The 19869-nt window shown below is 46.5% G+C and overlaps 1 protein-coding gene across 3 annotated transcripts; it reads right to left on the bottom strand.

Annotated features, from left to right (window-relative positions):
• Positions 1 to 264: 264 nt before the first annotated feature.
• tmem184ba (transmembrane protein 184ba) lies at positions 265 to 19539 on the bottom strand. Of its 3 annotated transcripts, none has more exons than XM_061232101.1 (10): positions 18762 to 19539; positions 15492 to 15725; positions 13389 to 13554; positions 9362 to 9452; positions 9158 to 9233; positions 8955 to 9046; positions 7945 to 8114; positions 6500 to 6694; positions 5103 to 5129; positions 265 to 4085 (listed from the first exon to the last, which is right to left on the bottom strand). In XM_061232101.1, the coding sequence occupies exons 2-10, from the start codon at positions 15723 to 15725 to the stop codon at positions 3859 to 3861; spliced, it is 1278 nt and encodes a 425-aa protein (XP_061088085.1). In that variant the 5' UTR covers positions 18762 to 19539; the 3' UTR covers positions 265 to 3858. The 3 variants fall into 3 exon arrangements, with proteins under 3 accessions (XP_061088085.1, XP_061088086.1, XP_061088087.1); XM_061232102.1 differs by having other exon boundaries at positions 19503 to 19538; XM_061232103.1 differs by lacking the exon at positions 5103 to 5129.
• Positions 19540 to 19869: the final 330 nt, after the last annotated feature.

Here is a 19869-nt window from a genome sequence, read left to right as displayed (position 1 = left end):
GAAAGATCAGTGCTGTTGGGCCACATTGCTCCAGGAGGATTGGTTGCCGCTTAGTCTAATCAACTAAGTCGCTTTGGATAAAAGTTTCAGCTAAATAACTAATGCAACTGTAAGGAATGATCTTAACTGAACATTCTAATGATGATGTAACACTCACTACTAGTAATTGAAAGCAATGTAGTTCTAAAACACTGACTTTTTTAAAACTACTCTTTAGGGTTAAACACCAGTAGTTAAAGAATAAAGACACACACACACACACAGTTAAGGACAAAACTATATATTTATTTTCCTTTACTCTTCTTGGCTTTTCTTTATCCTTATTTTGCTTGTTTGGACATCACAAAGACAAAAATAAAAGCAGAATCTGTGAAGCGGTGTCAATATACAAAGAGCAAGAGAAAAAAATAAAATAAAAGCCAGCATTGAACAATGGTACAAAACTAAGCATTCGCTTTCTCTGAGCATTACATCATATACCATCCATTTTACTCCAGTATTTCCTTTTGAACCCTTATTTACAACTTCTTCACTCTTCAGCAATACGTATACATGCGTGTTTGTGTGTGCGAGTTTGTAGAAATGGCCATGTACTGAGAGATACAGAGCCAACATTTACAGGATATGCAGCTCTTTTCCCCAATCCTCTCAATCCTGTTGGGGTGGAATAAAGACCTATTTAAGAATATAATTTTTTTCCCTCACTTAAAAATATGCCAATTAGCATGTTACACTGTATATTATACTGGCCTAAATAGTATCAATCATATACACAGAAGTGACCCAGGGGCAAAGTGCGGGTATTTGGAGAATCTTCTGCCTTGTGGTTTTGGGCGATTCCCGACCCCACATTTAAGCAGCTGATGAAAGCCTTCCCCCGCAGGTCAGAAGTAGCACACAGAGCCCCAGTATACAGTTAAAGCTCGCTCACACGTGCATAAGCAATGTCTGAATCTCGCACAAAATGTAAACGCTGCACTTGGTAGCTGCCTGTCCTCTGTGATCAGTGTGTGGGCTCAACTCTGTCACAGCAACGTCCCCTTAAATTGACACACAACCTTTGAGAGAAACTGTACCTGATACTCATCACGTGATGAGTAGAGGATTAAGAAAAAAAAAAAAAAAGAAAGAAAAAAACTTAAGAAATATAATTGCATTTCTAACTGTGGGACCAGCAGGGCTCTCTGTATGGAAGTGCGTAATGCTAAGCAAACTCAAATCTGATCGCTGCCCTCTAGTGGGCACTGCGATATCTCCTACACTGCAGAAAACCGGAAGTAGCAGCTTGGCTAAATAAAATGCGTTCTGTTGTATGATATAACTTTGGTGCATCATATGTGGTCTGTTCTACAGTAAATGTGCTGGTGAAATAACTGTGACTATAGGCTTTATACAGAAACTGCAGTTAATCCCTACCCCCAGCTATAAGCCTGCACAAAGATAAAACCAGCACAATTTGCGTGAGGTGATCCTATATTGCCCGTTTATTGAAATGGTCTCAAGTCTACCATGCTGGCAAAAGTCCATTTAATCTGTGGCATGCACCTAATGCCCCAATTACGCCATTATAATCCTGCCTTCTTAGTTCTGTCGCTGCAGTCAGGCCCTAAGCCTGTTTCTCTTAATCCATTAACTGGTCAGGCCCTCTCTGACAGCCCCGCTCTCCTGTGTCCTGAGCTGCTAACGCTAACGGGCCCTGTGCCTCTAGCCTCTCCCTCCCTCACAGCTAACGCTAACAGGTCCTGCGCCTCTCCCTTGCTCACAGCTAATGCTAACGGGCCCTGCGCCTCTCCCTCGCTCACAGCTAACGCTAACGGGCCCTGCGCCTATTCCTCGCTCACAGCTAACGCTAATGGGCCCTGCGCCTCTCCTTCCCTCACAGCTAACGCTAACGGGCCCTGCGCTTCTAGCCTCTCCCTCCCTCACAGCTCACGCTAACGGGCCCTGCGCCTCTCCCTCCCTCACGGCTAATGCTAACGGGCCCTGCGCTTCTAGCCTCTCCCTCCCTCACAGCTAACGCTAACGGGCCCTGCGCCTCTCCCTCCCTCACGGCTAATGCTAACGGGCCCTGCGCTTCTAGCCTCTCCCTCCCTCACAGCTAACGCTAACAGGCCCTGCGCCTCTCCCTCCCTCACGGCTAACGCTAACGGGCACTGTGCCTCCCCCCGTGTCCCCTCCTCCTGCAAACTCACTCCTGCCCTGGGAGGGGCGCAGTGTGACCTCTGTGTTCTCACCTTAAAGATCAGCAACCAACACAAACACTAAATCCCAGGGGAGCTCAGGCAACCCTGCAAGCAGCTGCTCCTGCTTGATCAGGTACGTGGTGAGGAACAGCAGAGACAACAGGCTCTCCCACTGCAGGAGCGAACAGGACTGCTCTAAGGAGAAGGACACTGCCAACACTGCATGTTCCAGGAGAAATTCAGGATGGAATTCAAACTCAAAACAAAAAGATCACGCATAATATTAATTCCAAGCAAAGATGCATGACACCTTAGCGGAAACCCAGTCCCGAAAATAAATAAATAAATCGAAGAAATAAAAGGATAGCAAAGCCTTACATATGAAGATCCCACTTGGAGAGACTCCCGTTCTATTTGGCATCTATTTGTGGAGGAGCTCTGCCCGATGGGAATGGAGTAGTGGAGTTAAATTAATCCGTGCCAGCTTTGGCCTTTACGTCATATCTCATGACATCGTGTTCGTATTGCCCTAAATGTGGGAGCCTGGTTTTGGTCTGTTTTTCACTTCATATGCTGAGACATACTTTACTTGCTCTTATGTGCAGAGAGTGTTTGCACAGTGTGTGTGTGTGTGTGTGTGCACAGATTCAAAGCCTCTGCATTTAGTGTATGCTTCTACCTTCTGTATAGAGCTGTGTCTAAGTTACAGAACTTATGGATTGCCCGGGGAACCCACTGCAGAGTAAAAACGAAGATTTAAAAAAAAAAAAAAAAAGAAAGAAAGAAAAATCATACATCTGTGCAGCATATTACTGAACAGCATTGGTGTGTATTGGTGCGTGCGTGTGTGTGTGTGTGCATGCGTGAGAGAGTGCGTGCATGTGTGTGCACAAGTTTGTGCGTATGTTCGTGAAGGGTGGCAGTTTTTTGTTTTGCTGTGGCACTTCCAAAAACGTACCGCGTCGAGTCCAGTTGCTTTCCCGGCATGTGTGTGTGACTGAAGAGAGTAAAGAAGCACACAGCACTGTGCCTCCGTGGTAAGTGTGTGTGTGTGTATGCACGCGCTCTATCTGCCTGGTCCTGTGGGCCTGCGGTAGTGTTGTTGTGACTGAGTGTTGTGACTGTGTGTGTGTGTGTGTGAGACTGAGTGTTGTGACTGTGTGTGTGTGACTGAGTGTTGTGATTGTGTGTGTGTGTGTGTGTGTGTGTGTGTGTGTGTGTGTGTTACTGAGTGTGTGCGTGTGTGTGTGTGTGTGTGAGAGACTGAGTGTTGTGACTGTGTGTGTGTGTGTGTGTGACTGAGTGTTGTGACTGTGTGTGTTACTGAGTGTGTGTGTGTGTGTGTTACTGAGTGTGTGTGTGTGTGTGTTACTGAGTGTGTGTGTGTGTGTGTGTTACTGAGTGTGTGTGTGTGTGTGTGTGTATGTGTGTGTGACTGAATGTTGTGACTGTGTGTGTGTTACTGAGTGTGTGTGTGTGTGTGTGTGTGTGTGTGTTACTGAGTGTGTGTGTGTGTGTGTGTGTGTGTGTGTGACTGAGTGTTGTGTCTGTGTGTGTGTGTGTGCATGTGCGTGTGCGTGTGTGTGTGTGTGTGACTGAGTGTTGTCTGTGTGTGCGTGCGTGCGTGCGCGTGCGTGTGCGTGTGGCTGTGCCGCGCGGTGGGGCCGTGTGAGCTCTAGAACTCGTCGTCGGAGCTGAGCAGCAGGGTCTTCTCGTTGTCGCGGGCGCTGGCGGTGCTGTGGCTGCGGGACACGGGGGGGCCGGAGCGCTGCTCCAGGGTGGACTGCTGCGTGTACTGCTGGTAGGCCGGGGAGAAGTTGTGTATCGCGTCCTGCACCATGTCCCCCGGGTTCATGGTCTCCTTCAGGCTGCTGGAGATGCTCTTCATGGGGGCACAGCGGCCTGGAGGGTGCAAACAGAGACTCAGAGCCAGCACTGTACACACACAGGGCTACACCACAGAGCTACACCGCAGGGCTACACCGCAGAGCTACACCACAGGGCTGCTGGGTGGCTCATCCGGGTACAGCACTGCTTCAGTGCATTGGTGAGCCCCACAGGATCTGTTAAAGGGACAGTCCAGCTTTTGCTACTAATCACTGTGCCCAGTGGATGGATGCATAGTTGTGTCAATTATAGTTTTGAATTTAGAGGCCACTAAAATAACCAAGATATTGCTTTTCTGTTTTTGTAATAACTACTAAAATGCAAGTGTAAATAACTTGTTTAGAGATGCTGGAAGGTGCATTCGTAGCTGTGCAGAGTGGCTTGAAGCATGCCAGGTATGCAGTACTATAGGCTGCAGTGAGAGTGGCAGTGGAAGTGCAAGTCAGTAACCCGCAAACCTGGCAGCCCCGCGACTAATTTTTTTATTTTCTTATACTTTAGCACAAGACGCACAGGGATAAAATTGTTATCAACCTCATAGTCTTACTATGGGTAAGAGAGCCAAAAAGACAATTTCCCAAAAGGTTGTGCTATCCCTCTAAGGCTCTGTTTTAGTGTGTGAATGGGCCCACAGCGTGAAGCATCTTCCTCCGGCTCAGGTCTGTGCGAGCTGGGCCGAGCCGCGGTTTAGGAGGACAGCGCATGCTCGCTGCGCTCTACATCAGCAGCTGGGCTTGTGGCGAGTGCAGTGGCCATTCCGCACCCAGGAGGGGAAAATAAAAATAAAAATAAAAATAAAAATAAAAATAAAAATAAAAATAAAAACAGGGAATAAAAGGAGGGCTGTGCAGCACACGTGGGACACGGCAACACTGCCACGGGTAACACACACACACACACACACAATGTCCCAGCCTGCTTAAATCATAGATACACAGAGTGAACAAAAGAAACAACGTTTAGACAAACTGGAAACAAAATTAAGGGAGGGGTAGGGGTTCGGCAAAACGGGAGACACCGAGAGAAACCTACCGTACTGTCCGTATGTCGGAACTGGGTCTGAAACCATGCAGCGTAAGAGGAGGAGAGAGAAAGGGGAGGAGAAGAGAGAGGGCAGAAAGAGGGAGGGAGGGAGGGAGGGAGAAATGAAGGAAAAATTATTGGAATAGGGGAAAGAATTAGGGAAAGAATGGAGAGCGTTAACACAAGGAGGTGAAGTGGGAGAAAATGAAAAGTGAGGGATTTTGGAAGAGAAGAGATAGTAGTGGTGTGGTGAGAGAGAGAGAGAGATAGCAGGATGGGAGCAGGAGCCGAGCGACAGGAGAAAAAACAAGCAGGCCGAACATGAATGAGGGAGGGAGGGAGGGAGAGAGAGAGAGAGAGAAAGAGAGAACACAGATTAGTGAGAAGACCAAGTGCAACACCACAGCAGCATGGGAAAGGAAGAAAATTCATTAGCAGAGCTGCAGGTAAGAGCAGCATACAGACACCCCTCAGCACCTCAATCTACACACCACATCTCCAACACTCATACAGACAACACCCCTCAGCACCTCAATCTACACACCACATCTCCAACACTCATACAGACAACACCCCTCAGCACCTCAATCTACACACCACATCTCCAACACTCACACAGACAACACCCTCAGCACCTCAATCTACACACCACATCTCCAACACTCATACAGACAACACCCCTCAGCACCCCAATCTACACACCACATCTCCAACACTCATACGGACAACACCCCTCAGCACCTCAATCTACACACCACATCTCCAACACTCATACAGACAACACCCCTCAGCACCCCAATCTACACACCACATCTCCAACACTCATACAGACAACACCCCTCAGCACCCCAATCTACACACCACATCTCCAACACTCATACAGACAACACCCCTCAGCACCCCAATCTACACACCACATCTCCAACACTCATACAGACAACACCCCTCAGCACCTCAATCTACACACCACATCTCCAACACTCATACAGACAACACCCCTCAGCACCTCAATCTACACACCACATCTCCAACACTCATACAGACAACACCCCTCAGTGCTGTCATCAGCACTTACACCAAACCAGCGTGGCCGAGTTCACATTTACTTCACCACTACAAGTACGGGTACGAGCCAAGGACTTCCTGCAGATGGAGGCACTCAATCCAGCACAAGGACCCGGCACCAATGCGTTTAAGACTGTCACAGGCTGGACTACAGAACTGCCAGGGCCAGGGCGATTAGGCCTGAGCCCGGACTCACTCTCCATCTCTGATCCTGGCCTCAGCAGGTGCGTTCAGATCATTAGTCACACACAGGATTAGTGCTGCGAGCTCAGGATCAGTCTGGACACAAACATCTCTTCACCCTGCATGCACGCAGTGGTTGCCCCTCCCCAGGCCCTTACCCTGGGAGTCCAGCCTCTTATCCATGTAGACCTTGTAGGTGAAGGCGTGGCGCAGGGCCAGGGCGGCGAAGAACATCTCCACGCAGATGATGAAGTTCTGGTAGCCGGCGGCGACAGTGCCCTCACCCACAGTTACCGCCACGGAGCTGATTTTGGGGATGGCCCCGCACTTCTCCAGGATGGCCAGCAACATGCCTGGGGGGCACACAGTCACACACTCAGGGGTCAGGGTGGGTCCACCACAATGTCAGTATGAGCAAACTGGAGAAGTGCTGCTTTGTGGCACAAAAGCAACCATAAACCAAGTCAGCAACCCATGAAAGGTGAGAGAGATTCCTTCCATTCCACCCTTTGTAGAGCAGGTTTTTTGGAATGTTTTTTTATTTGAAGTCAGCGTTCCAGAACTCAAGAACTTCAATTGCCAGCAGTGATTGTTACACCAGCAGTAAAATGTTCAGCTAAGAATATTCTAATCACATATTTGTGAGGTTACACCTAAAAGAGTTCATTTAAGGAGGCCATTGACATAAAAAAAACAGATCTAAACAGACAGGCAGTGAACAAACAACAATGACTGCAGCCACTTACACTCGGCTGAACAACAATGATGCTTAATATACTCACTGCTACAGGATAACAGTGCATTAATGAAGTCAGGAACTGTCAAAGGACAATGCGCCCCAAATCCCAGAACAGATATTGCAGTCCATAAGTATTTGGACAGTGACACCCAATTTTTAGTCAGGTGTATTCAATCGCTTCCTTAGTGCAGGTACAAGAAAGCTTTCAGTATCTAGGCTTGATTCCAGGCCTTTGATTGCCTTTGGAGTTGATTATCGCCGTATGTCAACATGAGACCATAGCCTATTATTTGGCCAATATCTCTATTTTTTTCTTTTCTTTTATTTATCAGCCTCATAATAGCTTCCATGACTTTAATTGGCACAGCTATGGTCCTCAGGTTTGCAAAAGCAAATACGAGATTCTAAAGGCAAACAAAAGCCTAGAATCAAGCTTTCTTGTATGTGTCCGTGACCTCCTCATTCCTGTGCCTCGCTGGAACCACACACTCACGCAGAGAGGGGCTGGGCCCAGCACAGGTGGTTCAGGCGCATTGTGAGCAGCTGGAAGAGATGGACTCTCTGTGCCGCAGAGAGGAGGCGCTCTTGAGTCTGCAGCCCAGCATGGACTTCACTGACTACGGATGAACTACGGATGAACACACACGCCTGAACAGGGCGGACGCAGACGCACGCGTGTGGGATGAACACACACGCCTGAACAGGGCGCACGCCGACGCACGCGTGTGGGATGAACACACACGCCTGAACAGGGCGCACGCAGACCCACATGTGTGCGCGTGGGATGAACACACACGCCTGAACAGGGCGCACGCAGACGCACGCGTGTGCGCGTGGGATGAACGCGTCAGAGGGGCTGCTCACCCTGCCAGAAGGACAGGAAGATGACGGATTTGACCATGAAGAACTTGAGCACGGGGCTGTAGGGGACCAGCAGCTCGCGGGTGGCGAAGTAGAAGAGGAAGAGCGCGTAGAGAGAGAGGCTGACCGAGATGTTGTACACGATGGTGACGTACAGGTACCCACTGGCCACGCTGTGGAGGAGGAGCACAGCACAAACACACACAGCTTTAGCCATCACCACGTCCTCACAGACATGACTGCAACAAGGCACCGTGCACACGAGAGTATATACTGAGCCTTCGGTGGACATGGGGCGCGAGTGCCATTTTCCACATTTTACCGGAGAGCCAAAACAAATGTTTTAATGAAACAATGTTTTTGGGATGAGTCTTTCGGTTCTTAACCATTTTCAAAGCAGTTAATAATGGCACATCCTTTCTTTTGCCACGCGACATATCAAAAGAAAGCTCAATGAGATCTAAAATGCTCATTTCGGTCCAAAATGTGACTTACTCTGACAAAACCATGATGTACAACTGGTGATAAGCACTCAGTGACCACTCTATGAGGCATTTATCAGACTTATTGACTGACTGACTATTGGTCTTCTGCTGCTGTGCCCACTTCAAGGTTCGACATGTTGTGTATTCAGAGATGCTCTTCTGAATACCATTGTTGTAGCACATGGTTATTTGAGTTACTGTTGCCTTCCTGTCAGCTTGAGCCTGTTTGGCCATTCTCCTCTCCTCTGTAAACTCTAGAGACTGTTGTGCATGAAAATCCCAGGAGATCAGCAGTTTCTGAACCACTTATGGTTCTGGCAGACCATGTCTGCATGCTTTTATGCATTCAGCTCATTGGCTGATTAGATATTCGAACTGCTGTACAGATATACCTAATAAACTGGTCACTGAGTGGATGTAAGCATACATGTACTGGCTGCAGATTACAGCTCATTGACATTCCCAGAGCAGTATAGGAACGCAGAGCATAGATGCTAAGTGACAGGCCGCTACAGCCCAGGGACGTACTTGAAGTCGCCGTCCCGGTATTTTCCGAATGCCTGCAGGATGACAGTGACCATGGCCATCAAGGGCTTCACCACACAGAACTGCAGGGTTGCCTGGGTGACCGGGAGATACAGAGAGCCAATTAAGAACAAGTATACGGTTAGGACAGAGCCATGCAATGGCACAACAGAGGGAGAAAGAGAGAGAGAGATGGAGCCTCTTACCTGCTTACAGAACCTGAGGAAGCCGATGGAGTAGGTCTTTCCCCAGAGGCAGCAGGTCCCATACACACAGCTGGATCTGCGGCAGAACAGGAGGCTTAGTCAGGGGCGGCAGGAGGATGGAAAAGATGAAGTGAACAGTGAAAGGCACAGAGCTGCACTGTGGGAGAGGCACTCTCCACAGCCTTCATTCCCGTGGACACTCACTCGATGGGCTTCCCTCTGATCTCAGACATGATGGAGCTCTCCCCTCCCAGGTACTCATAGCACAGGCTGAGGAAGTTGTAGATGACAAACGCTGCAGGGAGACAGACGCACAAGTGCGGGGTCAGCGGTGGGAGCCAGGGGCATTCTCCACGCTGGGCGCTCAGCACAGGGCCCCTACAGCAGAGCCGGGTTGTTCTGAGTAACAGTGTGGCACAACGTGATTCATGTTTATCGATCGACTGCAACAGCTACATCACAGAACACATTAGAGCATGAGGCTAACGCAAGCCAAGAAAATGTGGATTTTACAACCCAACAGCATTTACGAGTCTCTCTCTCCTGCCAGGGAGTAATTATGTCCCTTCATCCACTGTGGGGAAACCGCCCACACTGCGGAACTACAGAACAGGAACAGACTCTGACATGCTTATCTCTGCCTGCAAGATCTTCACAAATGAAGAAGCGCTCCTTGTTACTTGTTCTTACTTGGCTCCAAATTTTTGAATTGTGAAATATTGTACTTGAAACATTTCAGCTACATTTAGCATAATAAACCATCTTACACATTTATCATTTAAGTTATTATTATATTATTAACCCCATTCGGCACAGATGCCAATCCTCATCCATTTATGTATTGTTCCATTTAAGGCCTCATAACAATACTAGTAAATGGTATTGTCTTGTAAGTGTCTTGCTTCCTTTAATGCCAATACAATTAGTTTAAGTGCCACAAAATAATCTAGGTGAAAATACAAAAAATGAAGTTTTACTTTAATTTGAAACGATATATTGAGTTGCAAATGTAAAACAGGTAAAACTATGCTTTTCCTGGATCATAAACAAACCAGAAGGAAAGGCAGAGAATGGCAAAAAACATCAGTGGGGTATTGCACATAGCTGATGGACTTTCCTTTTGCGTGTATATTTCCACACCTGGGTTCAAAAAGTGTTTGTTTCAGATTTAAATACTTTTCTGCGCTCTATTGATCTTGCCTGGTGCATTTGAGTTAAGTTTCAACCAGGAACAGACTCATTCTTATGTCCTTTTCTACTGACTCCGGTAGATTCAAAAGTTTCAGATTATTTTCATGAAGGCGATTTTCTAGCTGGTCAATAAAATCCACGGCTTGTTGTAATTTTCTTTCTCGATCTCTCTGGTTTATTTCACAGTTCAGTGAACAGCGTTTTTTGTTATACCTTCGGGCTGTTGCTTCTCTTGTTGCTATGACAGAATACACATTTTTGGTGGAGAAAGAATATTTCCATTAACTCCCACATAGACGCTATTGTCCAATGTGGCACACAAGTTGTAGATGAGACCAGGCAGGGGGTGCTTGACAATGGTGGCACTAAGACTTAGAAACGCCACAAGTTGACATAGTTGTCAACTGAAATTGACATGAAGTTAGAAGACAGAGTTTGCTGCTTCCATTCATAGGACCACTGAATTCCTAAGTTGAGCAGCCTCAGGACACGTGGTCCGTGGTGGTCACTAGGGGGCGCGCACTCTCTCACACACAGACAGACAAGAGTGCTCACACACAGGCAGACTCTGCACTTTCACACAGACAGACAGTGGCAGTGCTGGTCTCTGCTGCTGTCCTGCTGTGTTCAGCAATGTGTGAGCATTACACTGGGGCTCTATATAGAGCACTCGAGCCCTGGGGCTGCTGCTGCCTGCTGCCAATCATACGTGCTGAGCAGGGAGCAGCTGTACTTGTGAGTGTGTGCTGCAGGCAGAGCTATAACAGACACACACACACACACTCTCACAATGTTAAATCAGTCATCCTACGTTAAATCATTAACGTTACCAAATAACACTTTGTAATGTGATTGCCACCTACTGACCATAGGCATAGCAGTGGGCCCATTCTCTGGCATTCCATGGGTTTAAGTTGCGCCAGGGACATACACTGACCACACAGGCGCCCAGGAGTGCATGAAACTCCCGTAACTTACCAAGGCCCTCCGGATTACCAGTGTCGTTGCCATGGGAATACAGTAGGTCAGCGCAGCCGAATGGCCGAGTGATTTATAAGTTCATCCGTGTAGGAGTGTTTTTTTTTTTTAAACCTCTTTGCTAGGCTGCGGTGCGCACACCGTTGCTAGGAAACAGGCTTACCCAGCCCAGCCATCCCAGCAGGCCTTGGAACAATAAGAGGACAAAAATGGCCGCCCTCGCAGAGGCTGAGAGACGGAGAGGGCCATCTGTCACCGGGGTCGAAACGGAGTTCCCACACATACGCATGCATACATAAACCATGCATTCACACAGGCTCCAGTCTATTATTCCTGCATGTATGCGCTTGATATCAGTCAACGTATACATCGCAATGACCAACATGTTAGCACACACACGAAAGTTTTTTTATGAAGTCCTGAATGGGGCGTGCACTGCACATGGCCCCACAAAACAAGCCAAGCATAACAGATACAAGCCAAGATACAAAATGTATCGTGTGCTTAAGAGGGCGCAAGATCACAAATATGCAATTAAGAACGTTCTTAACGGACTTAGAATTTAAAAAAATATTTCTTCAAGGGGTTAAAATGTAACTTTACATTTGCCTGAGTATGTTCTCACACAGTGAGTAATGAAATAACGCAGAGTGATGAAGGAGACGGCATATTTCCCCTCATCTCTGCTGATGGAAATACAGAAGTGAGTGCAGTGCTGGCAGAAGCCTTTGCCTTTCAGCATAGGATAACAAAAGCACCCCCCCCCCTCCTCCTTTCACCAGCAGGTCCACAGCCATGACCATGACATATCACCAGCCTGATTATGCGCATACACACACTTCAACGCCTGTCAGCCGACCAATAAGCACAATCAACAACCAGCACAAGCATAGAGAGCCAGAACACAAAAGAGTAGCTACGGTTTACCGGGAGGACTCTATTATCCTAAAAAATACAGAAAACAAACTCGTGAAAGAGAATCGGGAGGACAACGAATGGTTCGCAAACTGGCAAGATCCTTGTTGATGCTGGAAGGATCCACAGGTTCAATATTTTCCAATAACACTTTTAGCGTGACACTCGATACACTGAAAGATTAAATCAAGCTTACACACGAGCTACTATAAGAAGGGCTAATGGACTAAGGGCAATCTCTTCTCATCACTTTCATATGGGCCATAGGGATACTTAAAGACTGCACTCATCACTGTAATGCATTCACTGCAGGCCAGTGCTGATCCAAGCTGAGCTCAAAGACTTCTTCACATCGTCACAATATATACTTACAAACAAGACGTTTAAAGCTTACTTTTACCTGCAGTTTAAATGAGCGACTATCATGACACAATAACAATTTTAGTCTGACAGCAACGATGGCATCTATGAAATAATCGGAATAATTATTTTGAGAAACCTTGTGGAAAAAGGCTGGGCTGATAAGTCAATCAGTCATTTGCTTGCATCTTTGAAAACAAGGTACCTTTTATGAGGGGTAAAAAAAACCTTCATATCCAGCACAGAGAGGGCACCAGAGTCTGTACAGCTAAAAGAAAAAAGCCAGCCTGCATAGGCAGCTTGGCTGGCCTCCCTGGAATCTCTGACCATGATCAACTCTGAAAGATGAAAGGCAGCCTTTTTTTAAACATATTCTTGGGGAAGGGCTGCGATCTCATTTCCGAACGACTCCGAGGGTCATGTTTTGCCTTTTCGAGAACAAGGCTTGTGCGTGTCTCTCTCTTTCCCCTCGCCGTTTGAACGCCAGCCAGAGAACTCCCACACCAGCTGAACTAGAACTTTCCATTCCACGCGTACAGTAGCTAGAGCATTGAGAAGGCAATGGCATTTGGCCAAACTTCATAGAGCTTTCCCCCACCCCTGGTGATAAACAAAAACACAGCTCTTGATAAGCTAAGCAAACCCTTGGTTTCACATATACACATTACAGCCTTAGTTTGAGCTGTGGGTGACACCCCATATAGTCAGCAGCGGCGTGGCCTGCAGCGCCACCTGCAGTCTGGAGCAGAACAGCGGCTGGTATGGCAGACACGGCGGGGGGCCTTACCCTCGTAGCAGTCGCGCACCGTGTCGAAGTAGACGTAGTACTGGTCGTTGGTGAAGAAGAGCAGGCTGAGCCAGGAGTCGAAGGCGTAGATGGGCACGATGAAGAGGATCCTCACGATGTGCCTCTGCTCGTTGGGTGAGCTGTAATATCTCAGGTGCATGTAGATCTAACGCAGGGGAGAGGAGCACCTTCACCCACCGAACACATCGACCCACCGTGGCAACATATGAAGGAACAATAACACATTCGGCCAGATTTAAATCAGTGAACTGGCAAACGATAAATAACAAAGGAGGAATAAAAATTAAGATAAAAACTAGAAGACAACGCGGCCTGAAATCAGAGTATGATCTCAAAACTTGATCAGCTGCATGCCAATGTAGTCTAAGTGATGATGCAGCATTATTATTGTTAAAGACGTTCGCCTTATGACACCGGGGACATGACAGAGACCTGAGGACTGCATTAGGCCGTGTGCTTGTGCAGAACATGAAGCTGTGCTCACACTGGCGCTGTTGAAGAGACAGAGACAGAGACAGAGACAGAGACAGAGACAGAGACAGAGACAGAGACAGAGACAGAGACAGAGAGACAGAGAGACAGAGAGAGAGAGAGAGAGAGAGAGAGAGAGAGAGAGAGAGAGCCCGCCTGGGGCTGCACTGCACTCAAACGCACGCCTCCCCCTCACTCAGGCCATGCTTTGATACATACTCCCTCTGAAACTCCACCGCTCAGGTACACACTGCTGTGTGACACTGACAGCAGCTTCACTGCCTTTTACACACACACTGCTGTGTGATACTGACAGCAGCTTCACTGCCTTTTACACACACACTGCTGTGTGATACTGACAGTAGCTTCACTGCCTTTTACACAGACACTGCTGTGTGATACTGACAGTAGCTTCACTGCCTTTTACACAGACACTGCTGTGTGATACTGACAGCAGCTTCACTGCCTTTCACAGACACTGCTGTGTGATACTGACAGCAGCTTCACTGCCGTTCACACAGACACTGCTGTGTGATACTGACACAGACGCCCACACTGCTGTGTGATACTGACAGCAGCATCACTGCCTTTCACACAGATGCCCACACGGCTCTACGTACACCAGAATAAAGCCCTAACCTTTCAGTGCGAGGGCTCACCATTGTTTTTGCTAATGCAATAGGTGGCAGTATAAAATGGCACAGATGCATTCATACCCACCACTCATAATATGGACTTCCATCTTTTCTAAAGCAATACCAACAATGACAACGAAACCTAAAAGTAAGCTGGCTATGTTGCAAACAAGAGGGTACAGCATGTTTTTGTCAGTCTGACATGCTGCCAATTTAATAATGAGAGTTACTAGCAAAGAACAGAGCAGAGTGTACGCTGTTCCTTTGCACCGACTGGCCATCCCGTTCTCTTCATTTCATACAATAGAAAGTGCATCACCTTTCTAAGTGAGCGTGTACATGTCTGGTGAAATGCACACAGAGAATTATAAACTGCTCTGTGTTGCTAGGCAACCTCTGCTCCCTGATGTCACGGACAAGTAGGTGTGCCTGTCGTTATGACAGCAACCCATCTTTAACCCTTTGATGAATGCCGTCATAAGAGAGATGGGGCGGGCACTCCCTCTAAACGTTATGATGAGCAGGGGCAGTGGAAAGCGAGCGTCTGAGCACCCATCCAGAGAGAAATCGGTCTGCAAACAATTCGAGCCCTGCGGCTCAGCCTTTTCAGGACACGTCAACAAGGCCTGACAGACTAATCCTGAGCAGAACACACAGCAGAATGGAGAGAGCAGCAAATTAATCCATCTGCCTGGAGGAGAAAAACACATACTTTTACCCCCCCAAGCTAACGAGTACCAGGAGTGAACCAAACCAAGCACCTCCAAGGACTTAGCCCATATGACCGACACTGTGCCGTGCTGATTAGAAAACACAGCCGGTCTTCAAACCTGAGGAGTTTGTGAGTTCATTTCCGAGCAAGGTACCGTCGACCAGGGTACTTACAGTGAACTGCTTCTGCAGGAAATGCGCAAATAGCCAGCATTATAAATAGGACCACACAGCAGTAAAGAAGAGCAGCCGAACCCGACCTTACCTGGTGACAGGTGAGCAGCAGGGCGGTCCAGACGAAGAAGCCGGACACGGCCTGGGCAGTGGTGGTCATGAGGAAGAAGGGCTGCTCGGCGCTGAGCCGCGGGGCCTCCGGGAGCCAGGAGATGTTCGGGCCCGCGGGGGGCATGGTGGAGGGGGGTCCCGGGGCCAGGCCCGGAGGGGAGTTATTCCCCAACCGCTCCGCGGGGGGGACGTCACGCCTCCACAGCCTGTCCATCTGCGAGAGGCAGAGATTTACTCACACATCCACCTCCACCTGAGACTCAGTGATACTTCGGACTGTCCGTATATTTACATATCTCAAAATAACGAAAGCGCAAACCTCTTCTAAAGCCATAGCCATGCCGTCAAACCCCAAACTAGTGAGTGGCCGGACATGCAGAGAGAAATGGGCAGACGGACCCTCCCTGACTCCATAATGGCTGATCACACAAACACCGGATTTGCCCAATTACTTTACGAGCGACGGGGAAATGTTGATGCACCAGCAGCCTCATAACCGCAGGGGGAAAGTGCAGGTCTGTGCAGTGCAGTAATTGGTTGTCTTGAGTGCACAGACCTGCCATGTGTCTACCACCTGCAAATAACAATGCAATGGAGGAGTTCGGAAAAACATGCAAGTTTTTCTTCTTCAGAACCCTGAAAATCCACCAGCTGAGCTGCTACTGACCACACAGACAGCTGATGTCCTGCTGATGAACCCCTGCCAGGCTCACATAATGTTTGAGTGAAGATTAAGAAGGAAGGAGGCGATTGACTAATTAAGCTGCCCACTATAAACATGGCCCATCCTCAAGGAGGACACACTGAGGTGGGAAGTGCTTGAAGCCATGTTTGTAGTCTCGGCCACAGGGAACAACACAAAATGCCAGCAAGTTATTTTTTATATTTTGCCCAATGTATTCAATCAATTCGCTTTGGACAAAAGCGTCAGCTAAATAACTGTGAAGTAAATGTAAAGTATCCTCTATTCTCCTACTTGGCAATATATCTCTCTCTCTCTCTCTCTCTCTCTCTGTTGTTGCCAGCCTTGGTAATTGCTGCTCCGTTGTTAGCTACGTACATGCCTATTTTTGTTGCACAAAAAAAAAAAAAAAAAGGTGAAACTTAATGACCCGTGTGGTTAAAGGAGATTTTCAATAATGTGACTTGAGTCAGAAGGACTAAGCCACAGGACAGTGACCCAAATTTTGGGCAGAAGACAAAAGACACGGAAGCAAAAATAAACAACAATGAATCTGCCTCAGTGACTCTGAAGAGACATTAGGTAACAGAGCTCCAAGGCAGCATCAGCTACAAGGCTGTAGATATGGTCCTGACAGGAGCTTGATTTTCTCTGTCCCAAGGCTTTGAAACACACTAAAATAAACACACAAAGACTGACTTAATGTGGATGTGCAGTCTCCGAGCAAACAAATACTGCCAAGAGCCGTCAATAGTCAGAAGCTATTTACATCTATATTACTCTATCTAAAAAAACTAGTAAGCAATAACTGTTAAACAGTCTCCAACACTGTTGTTTGGGGGGGAAACCAGACTTCATCTTTGTTAGCCACTGAATTGAAGCTATGGTCTTTTCACATGATAGTTGTATTAGTAGAAGCAAGTAACACCTTAACTTAATAAGTAAAATAAATCTAATTTGCATGGCTAAATTTGACATTCCTTTGCTCATGTTGCCTGCCAGTCAAAAACATGGACAACAAGACTGGAAACAAATTATGAATAAAAATGGGCAAAGGGCACATACACAGAATAGTAGACAGGTAAGGAAAACTGAGATAAATGAAAAATAATAAAAAGTATTTATCGAGAAGCTAAAACCATGGCAACCCAGGGCCTTGCTCGATGAAGGTGCATAAACCTTGCCTCTTCATTAAGAAACGTAATTTTGGAATTGTGACCTCAACTTCAGTTCCATGTTTGCTTTGTCTCGAGACCTGTACCTTCTTAATTAATAGCTAGTAATGCTATTCAGCCATGAATTCATCTTAATGTTATAAACTGTAACAATACAATTCTGTTCCGGACAACTACAAGGATAAGCCAATTCTCCCGTCTCCTGTCATGTTCACATGTCTTCCGTCCACATTCTTTCACCCAAATCGCAGTGCGAACATCTTCCAGTGCCAATTCAATGCAACAGCAATCTATGCAAGAGCCCACTTTTTTAATCGAGGTGGAGATTAGCAAATACACTATAATCTCCATATCACTATATTGCAACGAGAACATTCGTTTCAATTAAAAGGCAAAAAAGTTGGTGACACGCATCTACAATGCAATGTTGGACTGAAAAATGGACTAAAATTAAATGTGGCCTTATGGCGCCCTAAAGTCCTAAAACCCAATTAACAACAATATACCAATGAAAAGGAAATATACCAATGTCCAAAGGAAAGAAATACGGACCATGGCAGTGAAAAACCATTTTATGTGGCACTATATAGAAAGAAATCTGTGCATTTCAAATAGTAAGACATGATGGACAACTTCTACTCTAGGAGACACACACTTGACTATAATTCTATTAACCCGACAATAATTATAGCTAGAAGCTTTGTCGTCTGCTTAGCTAACATGGCTACAAGCATTAAAATAGCAGCTAAATATTCACCAAAATGTAAAGTGAAATGTGTGCATTCGATAAATACATTTATTTAGCCAACGTTAGCTAGTTGATATTATTCACGTTAGCCTAGGTTGCTCGTACCTAACCTTAAAATACTGCCTTACCTCATCTGATGGGTTCCAGATTATCTAGACCTACCCAGCACTGCCTAATTACCATCCATTTTGTAATCAGAATATGTTTTAAATGAATGCAATATTGTAGCTAACATATATAACAGTTACCTAAAACTACAGGGGCTAACAGCTAATTAACAACAGCCAGTCATCACTGACAGCCAAGGGCTAAGTAAAATAATCAATGGCAGTTTTGCTCACTCGGCTTCACTAACGTTAGCCATCTATGTTATATTAAACACTGTAGGGATAACGTTACCCGACACTAACTCCCGACACACGGCGAAATCTTTGACTTGCCCAGGGCAGTGCCGAGTGGTGAGTAAGTTTAGCAAACGCCGAGGTTTTCCTAAATGAAACAAGCATAGTAAAGTTAGGGAGCGCTAGCTAAATAATAATTTAACGTCAGCTGTTAACTTGGTAAAACTGCTACCTAATTTAGCGCATACCAGTTAACGTTAGCTGTCCGAGAATATGTTAAAAACGTTAGCTAAATAAATCTTACCTTAGATAGATCGTAAACTTCCAGCGCAGTCAACGTAGATTGAATCTAGTCATTCAGACAATGTAAAAAATAATGGTAGCTAGCAAGTTGGCGATTCTAGCTGGGCTTTCCCAGATTAATTCAGGGCGAATAGTAACGTTAATGCTTAGTCCAATGATTGTTTTCCTAGTATGAGCCAATTTAGCGAAAGTGCTTGCCAAAATATGGCTATCTGTGCTAATGAATTAGCCTAAACCTGTCTAGTTAAGCACAGACCGAGTTCGGTGGCTACCATAAGTATTACCAGTCTCACAAACTGCTGTAAACTTAATTAGTTAGCTAACGTTACTAGGATAACAAAACGAACAAGCCATTATTAATTTTGAGGAAAAAAACTGGGCAGCGCAACCAACGTTTGTTAAGTTTAAGAACTAACGTTAATTTACAATTTATAAAATCAGAATAATTAGTTCAAGGTCCACAAAGAAATCATTTTCCCGTCATCCATGTTTATGTTCTAGTGGCTACCAAGTCCGTTAGCAAGCTAGCGAGAGGGGAGAGCCTATTTACCTAACTATAACGTTAACGTTACTAGATATCAAATCCAAGTTCAGTCCTCATCAATAGCCAACAAACGGTTGCGTCCGACGTCTCGGAAAAGTTGACCCATTTAAACAGCGAGTAGTTAGGTTTGATTTAAGTGGGTGAGACTAAATCATAATCGTATTCTTCTCCTATTTTTGCTGGTGAAACGTCACGCACCACCCGTCCATTCCGCTCTCCCAGCTCTCCGACTGAATCCGCTCCACTGGGATTACAATCTGCCTGCTTGCTCTTTACGCAAGCGCATTGACGGAACCCCACTGCTCCTGTACAGTGACGCAACCATCTTTGTCGCGCGTCATCTAGGCGAGGATGCCTTGTTTACGTGGATTAACGTGAAATACATGAAGTCTAAGTGGTCACATTACAAATTTCTGCCAGAGGCAAGAGGGCAACCAAGATTCTCAATGAATGATTTTAATGAAGTCAAGTTTAGAATTAGCATGCGAAGGATACGCAGTCAAGCCAAGTGTGTCAACAGTATAGTTTGCGGAATTGACTTCCAAGACAAACGGTGATGATATAC

The sequence above is a fragment of the Conger conger genome, chromosome 2, assembly GCF_963514075.1.
Source record: "Conger conger chromosome 2, fConCon1.1, whole genome shotgun sequence".
NCBI classification, from domain to species: domain Eukaryota; kingdom Metazoa; phylum Chordata; class Actinopteri; order Anguilliformes; family Congridae; genus Conger; species Conger conger.
The sequence above is the reverse complement of the archived record's forward strand: the minus strand, read 5'-3'. Positions and strand labels throughout refer to the sequence as shown.